General features: G+C 42.6%; 1 protein-coding gene across 1 annotated transcript in view, besides 1 other annotated feature; it reads left to right on the top strand.

Annotated features, from left to right (window-relative positions):
• Dbx2 (developing brain homeobox 2) overlaps positions 1-26,667 on the top strand; it is a 31,209-nt gene extending 4,542 nt beyond the window's left edge. Inside the window, exons 2-4 of the mRNA NM_207533.2 lie at positions 9,496-9,591; positions 17,765-17,952; positions 25,213-26,667. Of these exons, the coding sequence (NP_997416.2) occupies positions 9,496-9,591; positions 17,765-17,952; positions 25,213-25,539 (611 nt within the window). The 3' untranslated portion in view covers positions 25,540-26,667. The remainder of the gene's footprint in view (positions 1-9,495; positions 9,592-17,764; positions 17,953-25,212) is intronic.
• Positions 8,781-11,486: an enhancer, noted in NCBI's record as "VISTA enhancer mm1571". NCBI's record gives its function as "enhancer in: neural tube[6/7] | hindbrain (rhombencephalon)[6/7] | limb[5/7]" and the evidence as "EXISTENCE:transgenic organism evidence [ECO:0001131][PMID:17130149]".
• Positions 26,668-27,257: the final 590 nt, after the last annotated feature.

Genomic DNA, 27,257 nt, shown 5'->3' with positions numbered 1-27,257 from the left:
GTTAATGATGCTGACCAGAGCCAGGGCAACAAGAGCATGCGATTCAGAATGAGATGGTAGCCAATTGCTGCTCTCTGCCATCGCCTCTGCCAACTTTGCCTGGGAGTCACAGAACCGTATTCTTAGTATACCTGCATGTTTTTTGTCACCTGCTTACATGGATATGACTTGCAGAACTCATAAAAAATTCTGAGCTGCGTAAGTCCCCAAGTTAGCCAGCTTCTTTAGATTCAAGAAGCAGCTCTTATTGTGGGTAGCATTAACAGGCCCTTTAGTGCTCATGGAGAAAGCCACCCTCCCTATAAAATAGTATCGGATTTGGAACAATGAGTTCATGTTACAGTTGCCTCCAACCGCAGCACCTACTTGCCTCCCATCAGTGAGCACAGGCTTCTTTAAGCTGATGAAGGAAACTTCTATGGAAGCCATTGCTATTTTGTAACACAGCGGGAATAAGTGACCTAGGTAAGTCTTAGTTCTTCCATGTACTCCCTACTTTCATGACTTCAGGGGTTAAGAGGTACAATGGCTTGAAATATGCATCACATGGAATTTAAACAGAATGGGAGGGAGCGTCAAGGCTGCACCAGACAAGGATGCTTGTGTGTGATGGGCAAGTTGAGGAGCTAATCCAGGGTGATTTTATCTTTCCGCTGGTATCATCTCCTCTTCTTTATCTGTTTGTGTCAGATTCCTCTGCCTCCCTCCTCAGTGTGCTGCCTCCTTCCTGTCCTTGTTCTCACCAGAAAACATCTCTATTTAGTCTAGTACTTAGCCAGGTAGAAATGATGGCAACTTGTCGGCAAAGGACCGCTGTCCGTGCGTACGTTCTGCTTAGTCATTGTGTACTAAAATGCTTTCCGCTTCTTTGGTTGCAAGTGTACCCGAGGGACATTTTTCTTAAGTTATTTAAGCAAACATGTCCCTTGTTTCAAGAGGTAGTTGTTCATTTACTCTGACGTCCACTCTTTAATGACCAGATTGGTGTTGTGGGCATTGCCTATCACATCAGACTCTGTCTTAGTCATTTGGATTTTTAAGTCTGGATCTCACAGCGTAACCCATTCTGGCTTGGAACTATTTCTATGTTATAGCGATTATCTTTGAACTCGTGCCCCTCTGTCCCCTCCCACCCTGGCCTCTTAAGTGCTGAGATTACAGGTGTGTGGGATCATGCCTGGGTGCACAGGTAACTCTTCTTCATCTCCTCCTCCTCCTCTTCCTCCTCCTCCTCCTCCTCCTCCTCCTCCTCCTCCTCCTCCTCCTCCTCCTCATCTTTTAAAGGAATGATTCGCCACTCTTAAAGTTTTCTCTGGCTCACACTCCCCCAACCCCCGGCTCTGTATACATATAACAAAGTGTACGACATTTTAAAGTCAGCATGAATAAGTTTTCCTTCAAATGCACCTGGCATTTGCCAGGAGTAAAAAGGAAAAGTATAAACGGAAACCATATGATTTTTATCTGAGAACGCTTGTTATAGTCCTCATTTAAGATTTCATTAGATCATTCTTCTGTCTTATACAATCCGTGTAAGAAATTGGATTTTTGCCTTAATATATAACACGCTCACTGGGCCCTTGTATATTTTATTCCAAAGCACTTTATTTTACTTTCAGTAATGTTTCCACTTTTAATGGAATCTCCATCCTTCTCTCTCTTTAGCCTCCAGTCAGTACTTAACTTGGCAACGCTGAACGATCCATCACTTTATACAAGGTTACCATAACTCATTTCCTTTTTAATAGCATTATTCATTGTTGTCAACCGGCTATTAGTTGTGAGTATATCGGGGTTGTATTTTTGTGAGTTATGTGAACAGTAAACTTAAGGCACTAAAATTCTTTCTGAAGTCAAAGATCAAAAAGCTGCTGTGAGGTTTTAGACCTCTGGTCTTACAGCGATTAGCAGCTAGGAAAAGGAAAGGAGAAAAAGGAAGGAAGAAAGGGGCCAAGAAGTTTGATCCTTTTTGTGTATATTGCTGAATACTTAATAACTTTCTTCTTTATACATAGTCCTGAGAGGGTGGGATTTCCAGTTTTCTGTTACATGTGCAGGTATCCTTGGCGTCCTTAATTTTTTAATTCTAAGTGACCATTGGAAGTAGAATGAGTGGTATATTTAAAGCTGGGACTGCCAGCAGATTTCTAGTAGACTATCCCAAACTTTGAGTCACATCCATTAACTCCATAGTTACACTGAGCCTGAAGTCCAAAATACCTTCTGAGCCTTAAAAAAAAGGACAGGACCACACTACATATTTTCATATTTTCCACAGGTGCTTTGCACTATAGATCAAAACCCAATGGTTGTAGATACCTTCTGATACATGCAGAGTCCTAGATGTTTACTTTCTAGTCCATGAAAATTTGCCAACCCTTCATCCAAAGCATAAATGGCAAGTAGTTGAGGATATTTTAAAGTATTGTATCAATGTCTGACTATTAAGCTACTGACCATGGTTCTTTCTCTCTCTCTCTCTCTCTCTTTCTCTCTCTCTCTCTCTCTCTTTCTCTCTCTCTCTCTCTCTCTCTCTCTTTCTTTCTTTTGGTTTTTCGAGATAGGGTTTCTCCGTGTAGCCCTGACTGTCCTGGAACTCACTCTTTAGACCAGGCTGGCCTCGAACTCAGAAATCCGTCTGCCTCTGCCTTCCAAGTGCTGGGATTAAAGGTGTGCAACACCACTGCATGGCTCTGACCATGATTTTAAGGTCTAGATTCAAGTGGTTCATGTTGCTGATCATGTCGTCCAGAGTGGTTCAAGATGCCTCATTTCAAAATGAGGACAGAGGTTAGCAGCAACATTGATCTTTCAGCACATGTCTCTAAGCCCCTTGGTAAGAGACAGGGGAAGAGGCGAGTGGCACTTCCTGTGTTTAATCATAGCTAAAGAACATTAAGAATCCACATCAACATTTTGTAGATTGGGAAAAAAAGCAATTTATTATTAATTGTCCTTTCTTTGGTGGGCTGACTGAGCTCAGCTCAGTGGTTCTTAATTGGGATGTCCAGGTTCTGTGGGCTGCATGTCCACGGTGCTGTCACATGACCTGTGGTTGATATTGGCTGGTGACTGGGTGCTCAGCTGAGACTTGTCATCCCGAGTTGGATTCTTCAATGTCTTGACCTTTTTATTGCATGGTTTCTGGGCTTTAAATGGGAGAGTTCAGAAAACAAGCCCACATGGCTTTGGACATCTGGACATTCTGGAGCCTCTAACGAAACACAACCTGCCTTGGAGGTTCTAAAACATGGCCCTGCCAACCTCTTGATTGAGAAAGTCACCAAGACCATTCTATGTTCCAGAGAGGAACAAACTGACTGCGCTTCTCAGTAGCAGGGAGACTATCAGATGACTGTAGCCATTTAAAACCAGTTGTTGGACCCAGCTTCAGGGTAGACCTGTATAGGAACTGATCATTGAGTGTTAAATAGTTGGAATTCAGGGAGATTTCACAGAAGTGATGTCCTGGGGGCTACAGATGCCATTGTTTTATAGTAATCTCTGTGACACCAACTTTATAGTATAAAGAGTAAGACACGGCCTCAAATCCAGCTAATTTTCTTGAAGCTGTGTAATGGACCATGCTTGGTGAGATAGCAGTCTGTGGCCCCTGTGTCCAGTCCATAAGGATCCAGTGTGCTAATAGCTTGAGGGGAAGCCAGGCAATCCACTTGTTGGTCTTGGATCAAGATGTTGGTGCTGATATTTAAATATATGTTTATCGGTACCTGTTGCCACAGTATAGTGTCACCAGATTAGGCTCTTGGGGCCCTTTTCAACACTGAGCCAACACTGTCCAGAGATATTTTTTTCTTCTTATCATGGAGCTAGTCTTGAAACCACAAATATTCCTTTGACTGGAGATAGAATGAAAATGCTTGCTTTGGGATGAAGGCCTTTGCCTCAGTGGCTACGCTGAGATTTTCATAGCTGCACTTCACACTCTCCTTCCTTTGACCTGGTCCCATCAGCTAGACTGCTGTCCTTAGCCTGCCCCACACACCATTCCTTTGTACAAGTGGCCTTTCCTAGTTAGAGTGCCCTCCTCTTCCTTTGTCCTTTTGAGTGCTTTCTAAAGGATTTTCAGACATCCAAGGATGGTTTTCATGCCTAAAGTCACCATTAGCCATAGTCTTCCTAACCGTAGGTTTTTTGTTTTCTCTCCCCTCCCCCACATTTGTATATTTCTGAATGCAGAGATTACAGGTATAGTATACAATCTCTGTGCTTGCTTAAATATTGCATTAGAAGTCTGGGCTGTACCATTTGTTTTCCTGTGTTGGCTCAGAATCTCCCTTCACTCACACATGATCTCAATGGGGGGTGGGGGGTGGAGGCTACCATCAATTGAGTGCTACTGTGTGCTAGGTCTTTTTTTGTATTCTTCCCAGTGATGCCTTCCTGGCTCGACACTATAATCCTCTGGCGTTTCTGAACCGATGATATAAGAGGGGCTCCTTACATAGGAAGCCAGATTTAGCCTAGTTGGTGTGGAGCCCAGGCATCAGTATTTTTGTGTAGTAATATCCGGATGATTCTAATGTGCATTCAGAGAAAAAACAAATTCTTTGATGAATGGGAAGTTTCCCCTTTGTCTTTGTAGTCCTGGCAGACCTTGGCACTTGGTAGAATGCAGCTCATATTTGCCACGGATTTCAAGGCCAGAATCAAGGGCATGGCATTTTTCTGGAATCATCATCTCATGAGCTGTTTGCATACGTGAAGATCTCTTATTTTCTGTCTGTCAAATACTTGAAGCAAAGCACCAAATGCTCCCTTCTGCCGCATCATGGGGACTAGAAAGGTGAAGGGGCGGACTCTAACGTGTTTCCCTGCGGAATGAAGGTGGAGTGTGCAGCTGGATCACACAAATGGGTTGCTTCAAACTGACCGTGTGAGAACATGTAGCCTCATTAAACAACGGGGAGTTCTTAGGTCTGACTGTGCCAGACAGAGGTTTGCTGCACTTTAAAACTTTGTTTTGGGGTCCACCCCAATCTGGACAGTCTCTTGCACTGTGTGCTATTTTGAAGTTGCAGTTAGATTTCTTTTTATTCCCAGTGCCTGAAAACCTGGCCCTTAAAGGATATCATAAAAAATGTTAGAAATTATTAATTTTCCACTCTGCTTTTTCTACGAGTTTTTGTTCGGTTGATTTTACATTTGGCTTAGTAAGTGGGTTTCCCCTGCTCTTCCTCTTAAACGTACTGTGCAATCCACAGATCGGGATATGTTCCTGAGATTTACGCCTTACCAAGATCTCATTAGTGAGCTTTGTATTCTTTTCCCGAGAAAAGAACTGACACCACATCTTAAAGGCCCTGCTTTCACACTGCTAAGATTCACAGTGTTATTACTCCATTTACTGATGTTACTCCATCAGTAAAAATAACAAAAAAATTAAAATGTAACTTAGGACAATAAAAGTTTGAAAGTTATTCTTCAGCAGAGGGCTTACAGCTGTCTTTGACTGTGGGACACTTATGGATGAAGCCAAGGTATTTAATACACATTAATTAAAACTTACTGTACTTGTTTTAAAGGGCTGCTTCATCATTAAATCAGCTATCGGCACTTAACTGATGTTCTAAGTGTTGGCACTGTTGTGAATTTGTTTCTTTGAGTGAGTATAATATGTGGTTAAAGAGAGCTGAAGGCTCATGAGTTTTGTGTGCAAATGTCTAACTTTGGTTATTTGGAAGCAGATGGATTCCAGTTTAACTTCAACATGTTTGACTTATTTTGTTTATAACACAAGTTCCCCATACACACAGGACGTTAGACTTGTCAGTGTGCTATGCAATGAGATATGTCCTATTGGTAGGCCACAACATTGCTGCTGGACAACCTAAAGCTATTTGCTTTTCTCTTCTGGCAACCCTGGCCATAATTTCCTTTCTAGAACCCACCCCTTATCTAGTAACTGGGCCATCCCTACTCTCCTAGCTAATAATCAGTCATAATGTGAAAATCAGGATGGTTTATCTTGCTTGTGTTTAATGTTTTTGAAAGAATTCAGTCACATTTCAGATGTCTGTTGCTTTGAAGTGTGGTGTCAATGAGTGAAGAGAGAATGTTCTAAATTCATGGCCATTCCAGGGCCAGCTAATGACAAGGACCCCACAAATGCTATCACTACAGCTACTGGTCAGGGAGTGTACCGTGATAAATGGTGAAATAGTCACATTCGGACTTCAGTGGCGGAATCTGAAATTGCCCCTTTCCTGCCTTTTCGAGAGCAGTTGCTAAGGACCCAATGCTCGCTCTCCTCAGCCTTCAGTTTGCCTTGTACTCATGACTTAACAAAAAGTATGTTGTTTACAAATATTAAAAGTGTCACATCTATTTTGAGGGTGTTGGGCTATTTCCAACGTTGAGTTCCTACGGCCGTTCAACACTCTCGCTGTCACAGACTCAGATGCTCTGGCACTCGGCTTCTGTCAGATGTGAAAAAAGGGGCACTTAATTGGAATTTCACAGCCCTTTCCACATAAGCCAGCCTAAATAAGGTGTATTTATGTATAGCAAGCGGGAGCTGACTAATCTCTCCTGTTAAACGTGCGTGTCAAAGAGATGATTTGAGATGGTGAAATCGTTCCGCACAAAGGAACTGCCAGTCTGGTCATGTCACAATGTGGAAGCCAGTTTCTATCGCCCCAATTACAATGGGTACTGTAGATCTTGATTATATTTCTGTTGTCGAAGATTTTTTTTTTTTTTTTTTTTTTTTTTTTTTTTTTTTGGTGTCAGTCTGTTTACAAATCTCAAGTGGAGCAATGCATGGCATGTTAGCAGACTATTCAGTGGAAGCTCTTCTGGTTTAACATCAGATCATACACTTTCAAAAGCACACTGATCACACGGGAGTTTGATGGCTGTCTTGTCCCACATAAAACTTTTTTTTTAATCCATTATTTTTCCATCGGTAGGGCTACAGCCTAAGCCTGGGAAATATTTTCTTAGAATAGGACAATGTGCACTTTATTTATGCCTTGGGTTGTTTTGTATGTCACTGGTGTGTGGCCTTCTATGTCCTAAACTTGGACAAACCCCAAAGGGACATACACAGTTTTGATACATCCAGATAACATGTTAGATGCTTAACATTATATATATCGTTGCAACATTTTTCTACCTAGTACAAACAAAGAAGAGCACAAAACCCCAATAGCCATGGTTAATTATGCAAAGAAGGCTCATTTTAGAGAGCTAACAAGTTAACAGAAATGCTTGAAAAAAAAAACTAAAAGATGCAACCTTATATGTCCATAGTAGTAATGGAGATGTAGTCTTTAAAAGATCATACTGTTCTTTAATTTTTTTGAGAATTTCATACAAGGATGCTGTGTTTATATTATTTCCAGTCCATATTCTCTGCCTTCAACCACCCCCACATCCTCCTACTATCTCCCAACCTCAGCACCTCTCCCTAACGTAGGTATGCTGCGTCCCCGTGGTGTTTAAGGCTGACCATTGGGATTGGACACCGTATCAGGCAGCTCACCCCCAAGAAGACTGCGTTTCCCTCTCCTAGTGGTTGACATTTGCTTGTAGTCCTTCACCTGGGGGTGGGGCCTTGTGAGATTATTTTTTTCCCATGTATGTTGGAATGTCAACTGGTGACATTATGCAGATCTAGTTTAGGTGACCACACTGTTAGAATTTCATGGACTACTTTTATAAAATGTATAATCCAAATAAAATGATCATTTCTTTGATGGTTTTTACGGTCAACACTAGTAATAAAGCTGTTTATTTTGGAAAACAAAACTAATGTGTCCTTTCTTCTCCTTGACCAGTTACCAATTTTCAAAACAGCATTAAAACACTTTATCTTTTATAGAAATTCAAACATTAAATAAATAAGCACAATAATATTGACACTTCCACATTATGTGATGGGGGAAAGATACTGGATTTTTAGCTAGTTTACAATTTTGAGGCCTCTGGGAGTCTACAAATACCATAAATATTCCTCTTGGGAAATCTATTAGCTTTATGATAACTTTTAAAGACATTGGTTAAAATAACGACTTGCTTTTTGGTTTAAAAGTACAAGTCTGAAAATATCATGTTCTCTAAGCAGGCATGTAGGCATATCAGAATGAGATTATCTAGTGTGATCAAGAAGAGCAGAGATGTTGCCGCATGAAGAAAAGAGAAGATAGTAAAAATATTTTCAGGTTGAGATTTAGATTTTGAGGTCATCAGTCTCAAAAGATTCCATATTTGAGGGTGTCCTGGAGCGGAGGACTCGGTGAATGTCTTATCCCTGTTCCCTTCCTGTTCTTCATTTCAAAGACCATTTATCCGATTATTAAAAATCTGACTACAGTATGTTAGGTAATGCTGCCATGGGTGTCAGGGTAAAAGCAGGTGCCCACTGTCTGGCATGACGACCTTTATTTATGCTGTACTAATGCATTTTATTAAAGAAGATGGTATGTCGAAGCATTCAACCAGGCCTGGCACTCATTAATAACAACAGTCTATGAGAGTCCATGGTAGTCTTTAGAGTTGTGTTTCTACGGAGTGAGGAGCAGAGATCAAAACTTTTCTGAAATTATATTTAAGTAAAATGATTGTTGTCTCTGTGATATGGTGTAAAGACATCAGAATAACATACAGCAATAATAAAAACGCCATTATTATTTAGATGCCCCAATTAGTCTCCTTCCCATGCATGAAGATTCCATTCCGTTATGAATCCTGTGTTTGAATAAACTGAGCAGAAGAGAATTAAGGGCTGACTCCCTACCGGGTAAACATGCTTCCTGGCAACCAGGTTTGCCTTGAGAGGCGGTGGGATTGTTTGTACACGCTTTAAGACACGCGGCTGGGGTCAAAAACAGCTCTCTTACCATGGAGCTGTTCAGTAAATCCGCTCTTAGCACCCTGAGAATCCAGCTAGCCACATCTTTCCTAGAACCTGAAAATGAGCCCTGAAGATGATACAATCTCTTCAAAACAACCAGACATTTAAAATTGCTTCTTGGTAAGTAGAATGTTTAGAACCATGCCATTTACTATTGTAATCCTTAGCCACAAGAGCCTCTTTAAGTTTAAATTAATTTGGTCTGGAGATTTAGTACCTACTCAAGCTAGCCATCTTTGAGCTTGGCAATCGCCTTTGGTCAGAAGCTGCCATGTTGGCCAGGGCAGATGCAGAGGGCTCGTCCATCATTGCAGATATTGATTGCATACTGTTACCCTAGTGTTCCTTGTGTAAAAGCACAGTCGCTATTCATTAGTTGTAATTACATCCACGCCGGCTTGAGTCTTTCCACCACATCTTCCAAATCCCGAGGAGAGTACTTGGCAAGAACTTTGACACTTTAAAATGACTTTAATTTCGGTAAAGAGTTAGAATGGAGGGGAAGGAAGGTTCTGCAATGGGGTGCCTTCACTGGGGGGTGGGGCTGGGGGGGGCTGGAGTTTTGAATGTTGTGTAAAAGAAACGGTTAATCAATGGGATCAATGCTTTCTCTGCAGTGCCTTCCAAACCCTTTCTTCTGAGCGCCCCGCCATTCTACTCTGCATGCTGCGGTGGGTCCTGCAGGCGCCCAGCATCCCCCACAGCTTTTTCAAGTAAGTTTTAATGCTTCATCGGCTATGCCTCAGCTATTCTGTAAACCAAAGCAGCAGGATTTAATGTGCTCAGGGAAGCTAATTGGCAGTGCACCGGCAAGGAGCTAATTCCTCACTAAAAATCACAGCGACCCCATTCAGGAGGTTTGCAGAGATTATCAAACCTAGGCACAGTGAGCGATTGTGAGCTGGTTTTCGGGCCACACTGAGCCAGGAGCTGACGCGCCAAGGCAAGGGCCTGTTTTCCATTTGATATAACAGACCTCAGAGGGACCAGTTTGACACTTTCTGAACCCTGCAGCCACACTCCGTTTAAGAAGGGAAGAAGAGGAAAGCGGGCAAACAGAGGGCGCTGTGTGGTGTTTCCATTTGGCTTAAAGTGACTAAAAAGTCACAGGTCTAGAAAATAATTAGAAACTCGGGATCATAAAAGGGGGTAAATATTTTCAGGGCAGGGTTCTCTAAATGCTCTAAAAGCAAACTTCTTTTGTGTCTGGGAAAGGAGAAACTGAACGGAGCATCATGGTGTCCACACTTTCTCATGCACACAGGTGTCTTGGTGTGTCAGTAAAATCAACAGGCAGAGGATGAGCCATAGAGAGAGTCAGGCGGGGGTCGGGGTCGGGGGCAGGAGAAGGCACTTGCACAGGTACACAGCCATGACAGGTGAGAGTGGAGAAGTGAGTGTGAGTCCCCAGTCCCAGCCGCACAGTGGGTTTCAGGCCCCATGGCCCCGTATGTGTTCGTGTGCTTCATGGAAGTTTCAAGGGGAGCCGTTTCCCCACAGAATGACTCTGGACAAGCGAAGCAGCAAATGTTGCTGTTTAATGAGCTGCAGCCTTCTGAGTTTCTCTTTAGGAGGCCGATACTTTCCCACAGAGCCCTTTACACGCCTGCGACGTGGCTACAATGGGCGACAGACCCATGACCAATGCTCACTTTCGCTGGACTCATCCACACGCGACCTCACCACAATTTTTCACTCTGCAGATGAACTTTAGGGACCGTTTCACAGCGAGAGGGCTTGGGCAAGGGTCATTTGTCCTTTTGTGTGGTCATAAAGCCAGGCTCTGTGTGTCAGTCTTTTCTCCTGCTTCACATTCCGAGTGAGTTTCTGGACGCCATTTAAAGCCCTTGGCTGAAAAATAAAACAGTGAATAGAGCTGACTTTTATAGACTCGTTCTAGCTCATCTTCCCATATAGCCCTGTCCACCTGAAAGGGGATTTTAGTGGCTGAGCTGAGTGTATATAGGGACTCGCTGAATACACAAGGGCCCATTATCAACTATGGGGATTGTGTATTAACCAGGACCGATACACGGCTATTTTGGCGGTGACCTATTAATTGCCGATTTAACTAGAATGTATTGCATTTGAATAGTGAAATAGAAACCATGACTAAACCTTTTCCTCACTCCTTCAAGGTGGTCCTCTATGAGGGCAATTGGAAACTTGTGCGAATCAAGGCACCATTTATCATCAGAGAGAGGGGTGTCGGGCAAAGATGTCTGGAGAAGATGGTGTTTAAACCCAGACGCTTAAACCTCATCCCAGTGGCACCTCCATCTATTGAAGAGGTCTCACACTTAAGTGCACTTGCTTCATCTTGATATCGGTTTACTTTAGCAGGTTGCTAGTGCTACAGCTCAGGGCGTGTGGAACTGGTTCATGTCAGAAGGATGCTCAGGCATGTGGGTATACATGGCGGTGCAGTGTATTTATTTTAAAGCAGTGTTTTAAGAGTCTCTAACCCATAAACGTTTGGGCCAGTTTAATGAATAAGGAAAAAAACGCACTGGGGAGGTTTACTAGAGCCCGTCATCTTCCCAAGAGCGCCAATGATTATTTTAAGAAGGTTGTGTTTTTTCTCATTATTTCTCAGCCCTTCACACCCAGTGCCCTCTGCAGAGCTGTGGTAAATGACACTCATCCCTCAGGGCTCCAAGCCCCATGTTTATCTTGGGGTGGGGGCGGGGAACCACTTGGCTTGAAAGATCAGTGTGGTTCAGATCAACGATAGAATATACTGCCCTTGACTTGTCTGCCCTCCGAATGTTGGCCATCGAAGACCATTTAGAGAACCCACATGTGTTTTTAATAAATGGCGCCGTGTCCCATTATTACTTATAACTCCGAGATGAATGTCTTATTTTCCTATTTATAATGTTCATTCACATTGGCAGCAACTAGTAATACGGTGCTCTCTTGATGTCCGTAAAGAATTCTCTAGAAACAACTGGGTTAACCAGGGTGTGGCTAATGAGCTTTACATTTGCAGCATTAAAAAAAAAAAAAAAAGAGAGAGAAAAGAAAAGAAAAAGCTCAAGGAATTTACTAGACTTTCTTTTTTTAAAAAAAATAATAAGTGTTTATATCCAAGTCACTAAATTATTTTCCATTGCAGAAAAAAAGAGAGAGAGAGAGAGAAAGAGAGAAAATGAACTGTTCAAGTAAGCTTGTGTTAAGTTTCCACTTGAACAGCCAAAAGTAGGGATGAGAGCTAAAACTTTGACCAAGCGACGAAGCTGATGGCTACCATTCTTGCCTCAGAAGGTTGACTCTGCTCTTTCCCAGAGCACAGGATCAGCTCAGCACATCTGGAGCAGGGCAAGGGAAGTGCTGCTTCCACTCCCAGTGCGATGTGATTGCTTAACATCTTCGATTGGAGTTTTCCTGACCCCTCAGATTTAGGGCTGACTCCCTGTTGCAAATGTGGAAGCCATTGTTCGCTCAATGTCCTTCTCACATGCAGTAAACACTTTAACAAGACACGGAGAACAGTAGAGAAAAAAAAATCGAAAGGCACCCATAAAAGGTGGTCCCTCCCCTAAAGCATTGCATGGAAAAAAAAAAAAACCTTTGATATTACACTCATAAACTCATTTTCAAAAAGAACACATTCCCCAGCTAAAATGAAAGGGAAACTTGTGCAAATGATGTAGATAATGACTTTAAAAAAATCCACCTCAAAAAAATGAAGTCTTAATTAGGTAGGCAAGCAAATTGAGTTAATTAGATGATTATTTCATTTGTCTCCGAGTACCCAACTTGACCTTTCAAGAAGTTTATGCCCTAGAAGACAGAACTTGGATTTGAAACCAACTTTATGTAAGTCTGAGTGGAGGAAACTCCCCACCAGGGCAAATGGCTCTGCCTTTCCCTGAAGAGGCATTTGCTTTTGACGTTTCCAGCTCAGCGTTGTCCCTTTTTCTTCTTTGTTAAAACTTAAAAGAGCATTGTAGCTCCCTAAGTGTGAGTATAGCATTTTGTGGACAGTGGCAGGCAGGGGCATTAGTTTTGCTGGGTAAATTCAGATCTGCTCTGTGGATCTCACTTTCCCAGACGGGTAATGCACTGATTAATAGCGGTGCCATCTGACTTGAGAGTTGGCTTTACTGCTCTGAGCTTGAGTGATGGGTAGTCTGGGAAAACTGGCCAGAGCTGTGGAAACCTAGTAAAGGCCGAATGAAATTCCTGTCACATATACCCAAGCAGATATAAAATATTTAGTATGCAGAGAGATTTAATTTAACCATTCTAAGATCTTTGGAGGGACACATTTTTGTTTTTGTTTTTTGAATTTAGAAAGAAGTCTGATTATATTGCTTAGAAGATAATCATTGACTCTGTAGCTCATTTGAATATAGGTATTGACTTCTCAAAAGTGACGGAGTGGTGTCGCAGAGACGAATGACCTCCAGTCAACCAAGAAGAATCTTGGAAGATTCAGAGACTGGACACAATAGGCTTTCCCAGTTGACGGCTCCATTCAAAGCTCTAGAGAGGCAGAGGCAGAAGCAGAGTCTCATTCCTAAGGCTCAGGTTTTTCTTTTTTCTTTTCTGCCTGAGCATCCAGCCCAGATGGTAACGGTGGGGACCTCCCAGGTCTGCAGGCTTCTTTTCTATAACTCATTCCCCAGGTATCCCATGACATCAAATATAGGACTGCTTATAAAAATCTCTTGGTTCCCTAAAAGAGTTTTGAATTACAGAATAGAAGAGGGTAGGACAGACTAGATAGGACAGAATGTGAAAAACGTGTAATGCCATCTCTGTGTGTGCAGAGCATCACCGGCTTATGAGGTGTGCTTTAGCCACAAGCTGTGCAGAAGAGGAGATTCCATTCCTACTAGACTCCTCTTCCCAGTTACCCCTCCAGAGACTCCCATGCCATTCTCCCTCCTTCCTCCCCTTTGCATCTATGAGGGAGCTCCTTTACCCACCCACCCACTCCTACCCCGCTGCTCTAGCATCTCCCTATGCTGGGGCATCAAGCCTCCACAGGACCAAGGGCCTCTTCTCCCATTGGTGTCAAAAGAAGGCCATCCTCTGCTACATGTGTATCTGGGGCCATGGCTCCCTCTGTGGATACTCTTTGTTTGGTGATTTAGAGCCTGGGAGCTCTGGGTTGGTTCAGTTAGTTAATATTGTTCTTTCTATGGGGTTTCAACCACCTTCAAATTCAGCTCCTTCAGTCCTTCCTCTAACTTTTCCATTGGGGTTCTTGGGCTCAGCCTGATGGTTGTCTGTGAGCATCTGCACCTGTATTGGTCAGGTGTTGGTAGAACCTCTCAGGGAACAACCATACTAGGCTCCTATCAGCAAGCACTTCTTAGCATCAGCAATAGTGTGAGGATTCGGCGGCTGCAGATGGGATGAATCCCTAGGTGGGGCAGTCTCTGGATGGCCTTTCCTTCAGTCTCTGTTCCATTTTTGTCCCTGTCTTTTTTTTTTTTTTTGGACAGGACCAATTCTGGGTTAGGCACATTGAATAGAAGACACTCAGGTAAAACCCAAGCTAAAAGGAAGTCAGAGAGTGAAGGACCTTTACAGTTACTCCTATCCTCCTCAGCAAAGGAGAACTGGCATCAGGAGACAGACTTCAGATGTAAATAGTGAAATCTGAAGAAACACGCAACAGAAGCTAGTGGTATTTTAGCTGGCCTGTTGGAGAGGCCTGGATCAAGCAAATTGCTTCTCTCTCCCCAGCTCTGAGAAGCTACTGAGTTAATTGAAAGGGTGAGAGAGCTTTCACCCTCCAAGGGCTGTTGGTAGCCTCCAGTCTGAGTTATCCTGAAAGAATCCTTGAGAGTCTGAAGCTGTCTAGAGTCAAAGCTGTTCCCCATACTCCTTACCTTCCTCACAAAGCTGTGGGGTGGGCTGGCTCGAGTGGTCTATGGATTTGGGTTTTTTTAGTGTGGAAACTGAACAGGGCTTTCTAGGAGTGAGCTGGGCTGTATGACCCTTGGGTAGCCCACCTTGGAAACAGAGCTTGTGATAAAACATGGCAGGGTTAGCGACCACAGGAATGACAAAGGAACACTGCGCTTCTGAAGGTTGGTCCCATGGTTGCTTGTGTCTACTAGAAAACAGATCCAAACATAAAATGTGCAACAGCATGCCAAGATTACTTGTCCACACTTCTATAATGGTCTACCTTGGTGCTTACATTTGATATTCTATCTTTTCTCCTCTGCAGTTTTACCTACCTGTAAGCCCAATGCATATTAGTAGTCAGGGGGGTATGAGGAGTATGTATCTCTGAAGAAGCCTATTTAGGACTTCCTGTAAGAATAGGCACAGGAATGCTTCCCAGAGTGGAGTCAGGTAGCCCATGTGGTTGTGTTGAGTTGCCATGGTAAAATGGCATCTGTGTAAGATTGGGTAAGGGGAGGGTGGTGGGGGAACCAATGGGAGAGACACATAGAAAAGACATGAAGGATACAGTGTTCTTTGTGTTTGATACAGTGTTCTTGGTGTTTGATACACTGTTGCTGTTCATTGTTGTTACTGTTCATTTTCAGGCACCCAAAATCTGAGAAACTAAAGAAAAATGAGGCCCAGAAGTTAATACCTGAACTTGGCTATGGGTCCAGGGGGAGGTTTGCTCCCTGTAGCGTGAGGTTTGGCTTCAGTGCTTGTCCCCCACAAGGGTAGAACTGCATCTATAGAACCTCTATAGGACTCCCAGTTTTTCAAAAAAATAACTTGTTAAGACTTATATTGAAAGTTTTAGGGGTATATGAACGCGTTTCATTCCCCCATTGCCTTATCTTTAGACCTAGAACTTGCCATAGGCTTTGAAATCATTCATTTTTTAAAATCACCTTTGTAGTCTATAAGGTTTCTGTACGATACATATAAATGTAGAAGTTTTTGTTACATCAGAAATATTTACTTTCCCATGGTCCTGGGTTCATCCTGTCTTTGAGCAAGGCCCTTTTAGTCAAGCTATATCCCAAGCTTGTTTTACACCCCCCCTCAGTGACTCTAACTTAGCCTCCCAGTTATCTTCTGTTCTCTTCTTGGTGACACTCTGCACAATGGAAGCACCAGGCTGTGTGTGACTCCCCAATGTGGCTTCTTCATCACCTGGTGTCACCCGGCATCATGCCCCAGACTCCCTCCCGACACTGGGGAAGGAGTGAAGATGCTCTTCTGGGGACTGTCTAGTCGGCCTCCCACTCGGGCTGTTTGTATGTTGATTGTGGTCTCTCCTGTTCTGGCTGCTGCTCCTTTGTGGCTCTGCACTGTCCGTGATGGTCATGTGCTCGCCTAACTCTCAGAGCCCTTGCGCTTCTCCTCATCAACTGTGAGCACCTTCAGGATGGGTTGGATCCATCTTCAGCCCTCACCTATGCCACAGCCAAGTTGTTCCCAGCTGGAAAATAGATCCAAGCTTAGACTGTAGACGGTGGGCATGGATTTTACATCCATATTCCTGTGACAGTCGTGATAGTGTTCACTTTGGCCATTCAATCTCTTCTCCTTGGCGCTTTTTTCCTGGTTGTAAGCACATGCTTTAAAACATCACACGTGGTCCTTCCTTTGTTGCTGTCTCTCCTTCTTCTTCGTCTTTAAAGGTTGGATAGTTTATTCACTTCTTTGGGTAGTTGCCATTTTCTAATTTTTGATACTTTGGGCTACACTGTTAGATTGGCTGCAGTTTATAAATCAAGGGTGCCAAAGTACAAGAGGAAAGAGCCAGGCTGGACTGAGAATGTCTGGGCGGTGCCTCAGCTTTATGTCCTTTGCATAGAATTGGATCTGCATCGCTCTAAGAACTTTGGAGGTAACTGGTTGTGATATGTTTATGTATACATATTTATATATGTGTGTGTGTATATATATATATTTGTATATTGTCCTTGTCTCCACTCCGGGCCGGCGGCGACAAGAACTACTCGGACACCACGGCGGGTTCACACAGCAACTTTACTTCGGGCTTTTTCTTTTACAGCTCTCTTCCTTACCTCTGCTTACTAAAATTTTCTTACTTACCATTGCCAACTGATGCAATGAGTTCCCCGTACGGGCCACCATTTGTCCTGGTCTCTGGTCTCCGCCTCCGCCCCTCTGCGACAGGAACGACACAGCAGGTTCACACAGCAACGTCTTTACTTGTGTTGTTTTTTTCCCCTACAGCTCTTTTCCCCAGCAGCTTCTTCTACTACCTCCGTCCTTCTTGCAGCAAGGGCTAAACTCCTATTACAACAGCTTCTCTTCTACTACTTCTACTCATGGCAAGGGCTAAAACTACTCTTATTCTACTTCTGGCTTCTACCTAGGGCAAGGGCTAAACAACTCACTACTCTCACCGACTCACCTCCTTCTAGCTCCACCCCACCTCATCCAATCAGAATTCACACACGCTCCAGGCACATGCTCAGGTTGTTCACAGATAGGCTGACAGGTCCCGATCACGAGGAACAGTCCAGCCTGGCAGGCAGTCCACGCATGCAGCCTCACTGCGCATGCTCGGGCAAGGCAGTAAACAAGTGGGTTTCACCGGGCCTGCAGCCGCACCCGCTTCCCACAGTATATGATATATATGTATATGATATATATGTATGTGTGTATGTATATGTGTATGCGTATGTATATGTATATATATCTACCAGAAAGACCAAGTGAGCTACCAAGGGAGAAGCGGATTTGTGGGACTGTTGATTAGGGCTGGGCTTTGAGCTATCTTTGTACTGCTTTATTTACTACTTAGAACATCCTTCCATGATCATCATTTTTTGGGTTTCAAGGAAGTCCAGCACTCAGATAGCTTAAGCAACAGAGAACAGCCTGCCACCGTGTGAACTATGAGATACCACTGTTCTGAGAGTCCGAGGGCTTCCCCTCTCTAACCCTGTGCCCTTTTGTATTTCTTGTCTCTGCCAGGAGAAGAACACGGGCTGCCTTTGCTGACCCAGGACTCAAATTCCAAAGCTCGCAGGGGGATTTTACGAAGAGCTGTGTTCTCAGAGGAGCAGAGAAAGGCTCTGGAGAAAATGTTTCAGAAGCAGAAATACATCAGCAAAACAGACCGAAGGAAACTCGCGGTCAGCTTGGGACTGAAGGAGTCACAGGTACAGTGAGGAGAAAGGTGCATCCTAGTCCTACTTTCAACAGCAGTGTGAAATTTGTTCTTTTGGCAAATATATCTTGTGCCAGGTTTGTACCCCAAAGTGTTCTGAATTTTCAGTAGGTTGAGGCCCATGGGACAAATCCTATGTGAAGACAGGATCCACACACGCTGAGGTGGCAAAGCAGAGCCGCAGAATTCACTGTTTTTTTCTGAAATGAAGGAATATCTACATGTATGTCCTTGGTATTGTAGAGAGAATCTCTTGTGCTCTGTGTAAAAGTATCACCTGTCAGTTAAAAAGAAGTCTATGGAAATGAGCTGAGGCAGTCAGTCGAAGGTGGGAGTTCCAGGAGAGAGAGAGAGAGAGAGGGGGGGGGGGGTTTGAGAAAGCAGGCACAGGGGATTTTCCTCAACACTGGAGGAGATGATCACATGGACCAGTTTAAATGGGATAAGTAAGTTATGAGCTAGTGGAAACATTTCAAAGCTATTGACCTAGGCATTTATTCATATATAAGAAGTTTCAGAGTTGTTATTTCTGGGAACAAAGAAACTAGGTGGAAAAAGCTTGTGGTTACATATAAAATATAATTCTATGTGTATATATGTATGTATATATATATTACATGATGCATCCTTGGCATTATATATTATATATGTATGTATATGCATGTATATCTTGTATGCTTTCTTAGTATTATATATATTATATCTATTATATGTGTGTATATGTATATATAAATTATATGATACATCCATGGTATTATATATTATACATATGTATGTATAAATATCATATGATACATTCTTGCTATTATGTGTGTGTGCATATACGTATATATGTGTGTACATATATGCATATATATGTGTGTACATATATATGTGTGCGTATTGTCTTTAATCCAGAGAAGCAGACTAAGTAATCACCTTCAAAAGCAGGAGCCAATTTTTCCTGTCTTCCTTTTCACTTTCAACTCCAAATCGCAGAGTGAATGGGAGGCTCCTGGACCCCTCTGGATGCAATTCCTTACTCTGTGCATTTCATGTCTGCAGCATCTGTGACTTTCTCATTTACTACTGTCCCACACAGTTGTGAATGCACAGCTCGAAAGCACAGAATACTCTCAAGATGGCCAATTAGCTCCTAGAACGCTAGCATTTCCCTCTTTCATCTTCCATACTGAAATCCTGCCCAACTTCTAGAGGAAGAAATGCAGAAGACTGAATGTAGGTCTGGCGTCATGTGGCAACGGTGTTTGGAATGTCATTTCTATCTCAGGCAGCCAGGATATTTTGAATTGGTATAAAGTAACTAAAGTAGAGAAGGCACCACCTCAAACATGTCCTAGTGTGTGAAATTGCTCTTTCCCCTGGGAAACGGTTTATTCCACAAGCTGCCATGCTATCCCCAATACTTGTTAGTGGTAGGAGCCAGTCTGTTGTGTGGCAGAGGACAATTAGTCTATAACCTTAATTGATTGCTTTGAATTTCATGAGTCTCAGAGAGTTTTGCTTATGGATGGAATCTATGCATTATGGCTATATCTCCAGGGTCTACTTTGTAGCCCTGTGCTGGGTGTGCTGACACAGTGTTGGCATCCCAGGAAGTTACTTACCCAGTGGAAATTAGATAGCAAGATTAGGGGTTTTGCTTTGGTGGATCAGGCCAGTAGGGGAGGTAGACCAGTAGTTGTAAAGCTCTTGATAGAGCTGCAAACTGTGCCTCCCATGCCTGGAGATGGCAGCGCAGGGAGTGGCACTATTAGGAGGTGTGGCCCTGTTGGAGTAGGTGTGGCCTTATTGGAGTGGGTGTGTCACTATGAGTGTGGGCTTTAAGACCCTCATCCTAGCTGGCTGGAAGCCAGTATTCTGCTAGTAGCCTTCAGATGAAGATGTGGAACTCTCAGCTCCAGCTGTACCATGTCTGCCAGGATGCTGCCATGTTCTTGCCTTGATGACAATGGACTGAACCTCTCTACCTGTGAGCCAGCCCCAATGAAATGTTGTCCTTTATAAGAGATGCCTTAGTCATGATGTTTATAGTGTTAAAACCCAAATGAAGACAATGGTCCTCAAATCCCAGGAAGTCAGGTGACAGACCTTCCTTCTGGCCCTGAATTAGGGTGGCAGGTACCTCAGTAGACCTGGTTGGGGTGCCACAAGGAGGCATAAGAAGACCCATGGTTAGAGAGGAGACCACGTGAAGGTCAGGGTTTCAGGGGGCTCAGGGTTATCAGCCTGAAGCTGATTCAGAGAGAAGGAAGGAGTGCTTCGTGCTGAACAAGTACAGAGACACTTTGGTATCAAACCCCAACCTTTTAGATGCGACAGCGATGGCTGCAGTCTCCACACCAAGGAAATGATTTTCTTAGTTGCACACTATCATTTGGCTCTTAAGCCGAGCACATACTTTTATTTCGTTACCTTCTTTTCAAAATTCAGGTATCTCAGAATGAATGCTTTTTGGATTTCAGATTGAATTTCGGGGAGCCTTAGTAAGCAATTTGGCATTTCATTAACTTCCTTGTTTTTCAGCTATGCAAAACAAGAGGGAAACTAGTGAAGTCACAAATGAAAGCTTACGTTACTTCTTTCCAATACAGGTTAATTTTAATTACCATTTACAAATGCTCCTTGGTTCCATTTGCTGGAATATCCATTCTTGAAATGAATTTATGTATGGGATGGATATGCAGAAATTGAGATTATGCTCTAACATCTGATGTCCTTAATGCTTGGAAGGATCCTATGAAGAATCTGCTATTCGTTATATCCCTACTCTACAAATAAGCTGGTACCCGAATGTGTGTGTGGGTGACTACCTATCTATGCAATTGAAATAGGCTCTGTGTGCTCTTTTGGCGTTTCACAAATCATCTCTATGATGATGATGATGATGATGATGATGATGATGATGAAGCAGTAGAAGACAAAAACCCTGATAGCCCCTTTCGGTAGGCCTGTGCCCTCCAAGCCCACACACCATCCGAGCTCCCAGCAAGATAAATGAGCGTGGTGTGTATTTCTGCTGCTTGTATAAACAGATCCATTCAGTCCAAGTTCTGTGCTTTCTACAGCATTTTGTCAGGGAAATTCTTCATACCATGGCAAGAGTTTCTGTGCTGCTTTGCTGTATCCCCACTGCATGGTGCACACAAGCCACTCTGCTGCATGCGCTTCCCTCAGCCTGGGCTGTCATGAGCAGCACAGTTGGCCGCATGGTCCGGTCTGTTCCTTTTCTCACGTGTTACGGGATGGGTCCTTTGTGCCTGTCCTGTCCATCATTTTCATTTTCTCTCACATGGGCCTCGATATATATCATCCTGTAGATGTATCAGACATTCCAACCATCAAGTGGTTTCTCTGCTTTGGCGTTGCATTTCTTTGTGTACTTTAAAAAAATAATAATAAGTTTGGTAAGACAGGGAACCAGGAACGGGATTTATATGTTAAACTGTCATTGTATATATTGTGACAGATTAAAAATTCTTTCCAAACAGTCTTAGATAAATCTGATCTATAGAAAATTTCCACTCAGACGAGCCCTTTTATTGCAAACACTTTATCCTTTACTACTTTAAAAAGCCTTACCAGCCTTATGGACAATGGTATTTATTATTCTTTTAGTTTGAATTTTCCTAGCTACCAGAATTTTAGAGGCTTTTGATAATTTATTGACAATTTGAGGCATATTAATTGGCATTTTTCCACATAGTCTCCTCTTGCTGACATGCAGCAATTATTTCGGATATTAATCAAGATATTTAGAATATTAAGAATATTGAGATTAGTTCTACTTTCCTGTTACAGATATCATAGCATTTCTCTCCACACCTGCGCGTTTATATTTAGTGTGGTAAAATAGGTATGCGAAATCAATCATTTTTAATCTTTAAAGCTCTCATTTCACGGGCACTATGTGTGTTTATCCTGTTGCATAATCCTTACCACCGTTCATCTCCAGAGCTCTCTTCATCTTGTAACACTGAAACTCTGTATCCATATCAATACCTCCTCCTTTCCCGACCCCAGACCCCTGCCAACAACCTCTGGTATCTAATACCCTCTCCCTCCTCCTACCCCAGGCCCTTGATAACTCCCATTCTATTTTCTGCACAGAGGCCTATGAGTATAGCATTTTGTAGGAGTGGGGTCACACAGCATTTTTTTTTATTACTTGGATTATTTTATTTAACTTAATGTCTTCAGGGTTCACCTATACTGTAACAAGTTTCAGAATTACCTTCCTACCTAAGGGTGAATAATGTTCCACTATGGATGTGTCTTATCTGCATAACTGCTCATCTATTGATGACCTTGCCTATTTATTCCCAATATGTGGATATTTTAGATGCTGTTGTTGTGGAGATATGTATGCAAATATTTTGCAGATTCCCCCTTTTCTTCCTTTTGCGTTGTTTGTTGTTTTTCTATATGTTTATAGTGTGTTTATTTGTACAGAAATTTCTCAGTTTTATGTAGCCAGTTCCATCTTCTCAGTTTTATTGCTTTGGGTATTTTATGGTTTGCTTTAAAGAGAATTTGTGTCCTAAGGACTATAATTATAATCTCTTATATTTTCTTCTAGGACTTTTGTAGTCTCCTTTTTAATGTTCAGCTATTTAATCTACTTGGAGTTGTTTTTGTGTTTGTTGAGAGAGGTACACCTGCGTATTTTACTAAATATATGCTTTTGTCTATTGGTTGTAAAGACAGTATTTCATGTTGTTGGTTTTTTTTTTATGAAGAGATTGCTTAGATCAAGACCCATCACTCTGCCTATCTCTCTCCATGTACGTCACACACATAAGTACACTCTCTCTCACACACAGGCACATACCTGTGTGTGTACACATGCAGATGGACACACATGGACACATACATAGACACATACACACACATACAGATACACACACAGACAGTCATACATGCGCAGACACGTAGTCATTATGCACATACAGATAGATAGATGGACACAGGCACATATACACAGACACAGACAGCCAAACATCCAGACACACACACACACACACACACACACACACACACTAAGGAAAGAAGAAAACAAGTGTGTAGAGCAAAGCAGAAACATCCATGAGAAGCACACTGTCTTGGTGAAAATGCTCTAAAGACTTGGCAAGCTCTTTAGGAGCAAATGCTCGCTGCTAATTATGAATGCGTCCAGAGTAGAGCCGAGTGCCCTGGTGTGGATGCTTTAGAGCTATTTTCCTAGCAAAAGTCTTAATCTGAGCATTGTAGCTGATGTGGCTGGTGTTGCATTCAGTTATCTGGAGTGGATTTCCTGTGCTGACATTTAAAAGGGAAAGGTGAAGAGACTCTCGTCAGCATGGAAGGACTGTCTCCCGGTTTGCTTTCTTCAGTGTGTGTGTGTGTGTGTGTGTGTGTGTGTGTGTGTGCATAGTTTATCTAATGTAGTTTAGGCTAACCTCAAACTTCCTATTCAGACAAAGATGACCCTGAACTCCTGATCTTTCCGTGTCTACCTCCCCAGTGCTGGGGTTGCAAGCATGTGCCACCATGTTTGGTTTGTGTGATACTGGGGTTTGAAGGTGGGTCTCACACGTGCTAGACTAGCATTCTATTAACTGAGCTGTGTCCCCAGCCCTCCCCGTTGTAGATTTTGATAAGTATTGTCTTTTAAGTTTTATAGTTTCCAATGGGAGTCTTTTAAAAACAACTATTTGTTTGCGGACAGTTCCATACGTGTTTGTCAGCAGTTCTAAACCTGTGGGCCTTTCTCGACCCCTTTCAGGGTCACACATTAGATATCGTGCACAGCAGATTTTACATTATGATTCATAACAGTAGCAAAGTTACATTTATGAAATAGCAATGGAAATACTTTAATGGTTGGGGTCACCACATCATGGGGAACTCTGTCCAAGGGTGGTAGCATTAAGAAGGTTGAGAATCACTGATGTATTAAGTCCATGCTGATACCAGCCATCTTTCTCTAGTCTCCCTCTCCTCCCATTGTCCCCCTCACCCCACAGTGACCTGTCAAGCCTTCCTTTTCATTGAGTTTAACTAAGGATTTTGTTTGTTCATTTGTTTCAAAATGAAAATGTAAAATAGTTAGGACAGTAATGTAGTGTCGCAGCGATGGCCGTTTCTGCTTTTAAAATGTCAGGGAAGTAGTTGGGAATTCTCCCGCTTAAGGATGACTGAGTGCACAGTGGATGGGGGTGGTTCATCAAAGAGTCAGGCTGGGTGTGTTGGGGAAGCTATGATTCATATCCAACCACCATCAAACACTCTGGCTTAATTACATCCAATTGTTATTTATTGAGACTAATTATCATAGTTTGATAAATCCTGGGAGTAATCAAAATTTGGAAGCTGTATAAAGCCCACATTTAACTAAGCATTGCAAAATGTATTGTTAATTCAATGGCACAAAGCTTGTGGTGAGGTCTGCATGTTAACACAGCCTAGGGACCAGGGGCTGAAGTTCTTCAGTTTGCTCTCCTGTGTGATCTTGAGTTGGTTAATTCTCCAGACCTGTTTCCTTAGATATGAATGACATGAAAATTTCATCAAACCATACAGTCTACCTACACACCCCATATACACATTAAACACCCTGCACATACATACACATACATAAACACCACATACACACCCCATATACACATTAAACACCCTGCACATAAACATGTGTATGCATATACATACACAGACACCACGTGTGCATCTGCATGTTCATGCATGCGCACACACACAAATACATGCACACACACACACATACACACACACACACACACACACACACACACACACACACACACACTCCCCGATGCAATCAATTAATCAGCCAAATCAAAACACATAGGTGCTCTACTAGTCAATTTTTCTTGAAATAATGTATCAGAATAGAGCAAATATAATGATGTTTAAAAGTATTTAAAACTAAGTTAATTTCAAAAGCCACAGAAATACAGAGTGTAATCAGTGTGCTACACTCATCCTACTTAGAAAAGTGCCTGTGGTGTCGGGTTGATTTCTCAAGTGCTTTTGAAGGAACCCACGGGAAAAGCCACAGGGAGTCTCTAGTTAGACTTCCAGAGTAGGAGATTCTGCAGTAAGTATAGTCGAAGCAGTTAGCAGTTGGGGATGTTGAAGAGGGATCGGAATATGCAGTTACCCAGCATATATGAGGCCCAAAGTCAAAGAAAATAAGGAAAACACTCAAGTGCTGTATGCGGAATAAGGACTTCTTTCCTTATTATTTTATCATTAGGTGAAGATTTGGTTCCAGAACCGAAGGATGAAATGGCGGAATTCCAAAGAAAAGGAAGTACTCTCCAGTAGGTGTCTCCAAGAAGTGAGCCTTCAGGAAGACAGGCTGGCACGGCCTGCCGTGGGCTGTCCTCCGCAGTGCCCGTCAATATGGGAAGTCTCCCAGCCACACTCAAGTCCAAGCTGGAGGGAGGAGACTCCAGAATCTGCAGAAAGACTGACCCAGGAGAATTCAGGGGTCCTGGAAGCAGATTCACTCCGAGGTACCTTGTATCTGTGTCCTGAGAAGGGACCTAGAGACAAGCATGGACTCCAGAGCACCATTTGACGGGAACATACTCCGTGTACATCTAAAAGAACCCTTAGCCAGTAACACTTGGATTAAAGCCAGTTAGATTGTGCCTCAAAACTGCCTTAAACTAATACCTTGGCATGATGCCTGAGCTGTTGCCTAAGGAGAGCCACTCTACTGTTTCTTATTTAGCCCTAGCCTAAGGCTCAATGTATATATGGAATAGAACCTTCCACAAAGTGTGATAAGACTGAAAGAAGAGCCAGGATCAGCCCCAGAGCCTGTTCTGAATATGTGTACATATTCGTGTGTCTGTGTGTTTGTATGTATATGCTCATTAAATACATCATCAGAAATTAGTTCTCTCCAAGTTTTATATGGAACAAATTCATTTCATTTTGTATGAAGTAAAAAAAAAAAAAACCAACGAGCAAATATTCATTTTCTAATAGTGTAAAATCTGGGCTTTTGTGCTGCACAATTAATTATGCCGGTATAAATTCTCTGCTTCTGGCCTCTTTGGTGTCCACTGTCAATGAGTTTTAGCAAGCTTAGCAACCCTAGTCGAGTTAGCTGTGGTTAGACACACACTGAAGAGAGACAAGAGGAACTCAACAGGAAACTACTACTTTTGAATATAGTTATTAGTACCTCTAGCCCCCAGTTCTGAGGCAGCTGGGGCCATCAGTGAAGAAGGTCTACACTGAGGCGTTGATCGTCTTCTGGTCTCTTGTCTGGCTGGGTTTCCTAGGCCAGAGTCTTCTAAACACAATAAATGCCTGAGTGGAAGGAAGGGCTTGTCAGGCAACTGTTTGATCGTCTGCACCAACGAGTTTATAATCAGCGACCAAGATGAAGTCAAGACCCAGGGTCACTGTTCTCAAACAGTCTACAACAGGGCTAAAAATCCCAGGGCTGAAGGGCTCTGTGGTCAATGCTGATTGCACACTACATACCATCTGAATTTCCCACCTAGCTCGCTCACACTACATATGTTATGTGGTTTTATATATTAACAGACACCACCCAGATGTTTTATGATTACCTTGTAATAGTCTTTGTGTAAAATCACATTTCTGGTAACAATTTTCTTAGTTAATCCAAATATATTAATTCTAAGCCCACAAAACAAAACAAAATGTTTTACTTTGCAGGAAATGAAGCAAAAAAAAAAAAAAAAAAAAAAAAAAAAGGAGGGGGGATGGTGTAGCTTTTGAATGAATCTGTGGACAAGCGCACAACTTGAAGTCTTTATGGGGTACTTAACATGTGAGCAAGTGAAAAAATGATCCAGACTGCTCGTTTGCTTACCTTCTCTGCTGCAGGCTTCAAGGGTTTAGTGTGAAGAAGAAAGACCACAAGAGAAGATAACAGCTGTAATAAAAAACAAGAACTTATGTAGTCTTTTTGTTTTTGTTTTTGTTTTTAATGAAGTTTGAATTGGGACTTCAGCTGGTGTCTTCGTCACCTCTATGTTCCCTAGAGGTCACGTTAAAAGGTTTGTCTTTGAACCCCCTTTATGGGATGTAGGATCCAGAGATCCAATGACTGTTTACACTTGAAAACCTGTTCGGAAAGTGAAATCTTAGCGTGCTTTAGGGCTAAATGACTGCATTTGTCGGATGCTCTTTATTGCCAGAGGCTATGCTGAGCATTCAGGGTCTATTAGGTCATTTAGTCCTCATGGCTATAACCCTGTGACATGGACTGTGTCACTGATCAGGGTTCTTGTTACTCCTCGGGGGTAGCCAAGG

This window comes from Mus musculus, chromosome 15 (assembly GCF_000001635.26).
Source record: "Mus musculus strain C57BL/6J chromosome 15, GRCm38.p6 C57BL/6J".
In the NCBI taxonomy this organism is placed as follows: domain Eukaryota; kingdom Metazoa; phylum Chordata; class Mammalia; order Rodentia; family Muridae; genus Mus; species Mus musculus.
The sequence above is the reverse complement of the archived record's forward strand: the minus strand, read 5'-3'. Positions and strand labels throughout refer to the sequence as shown.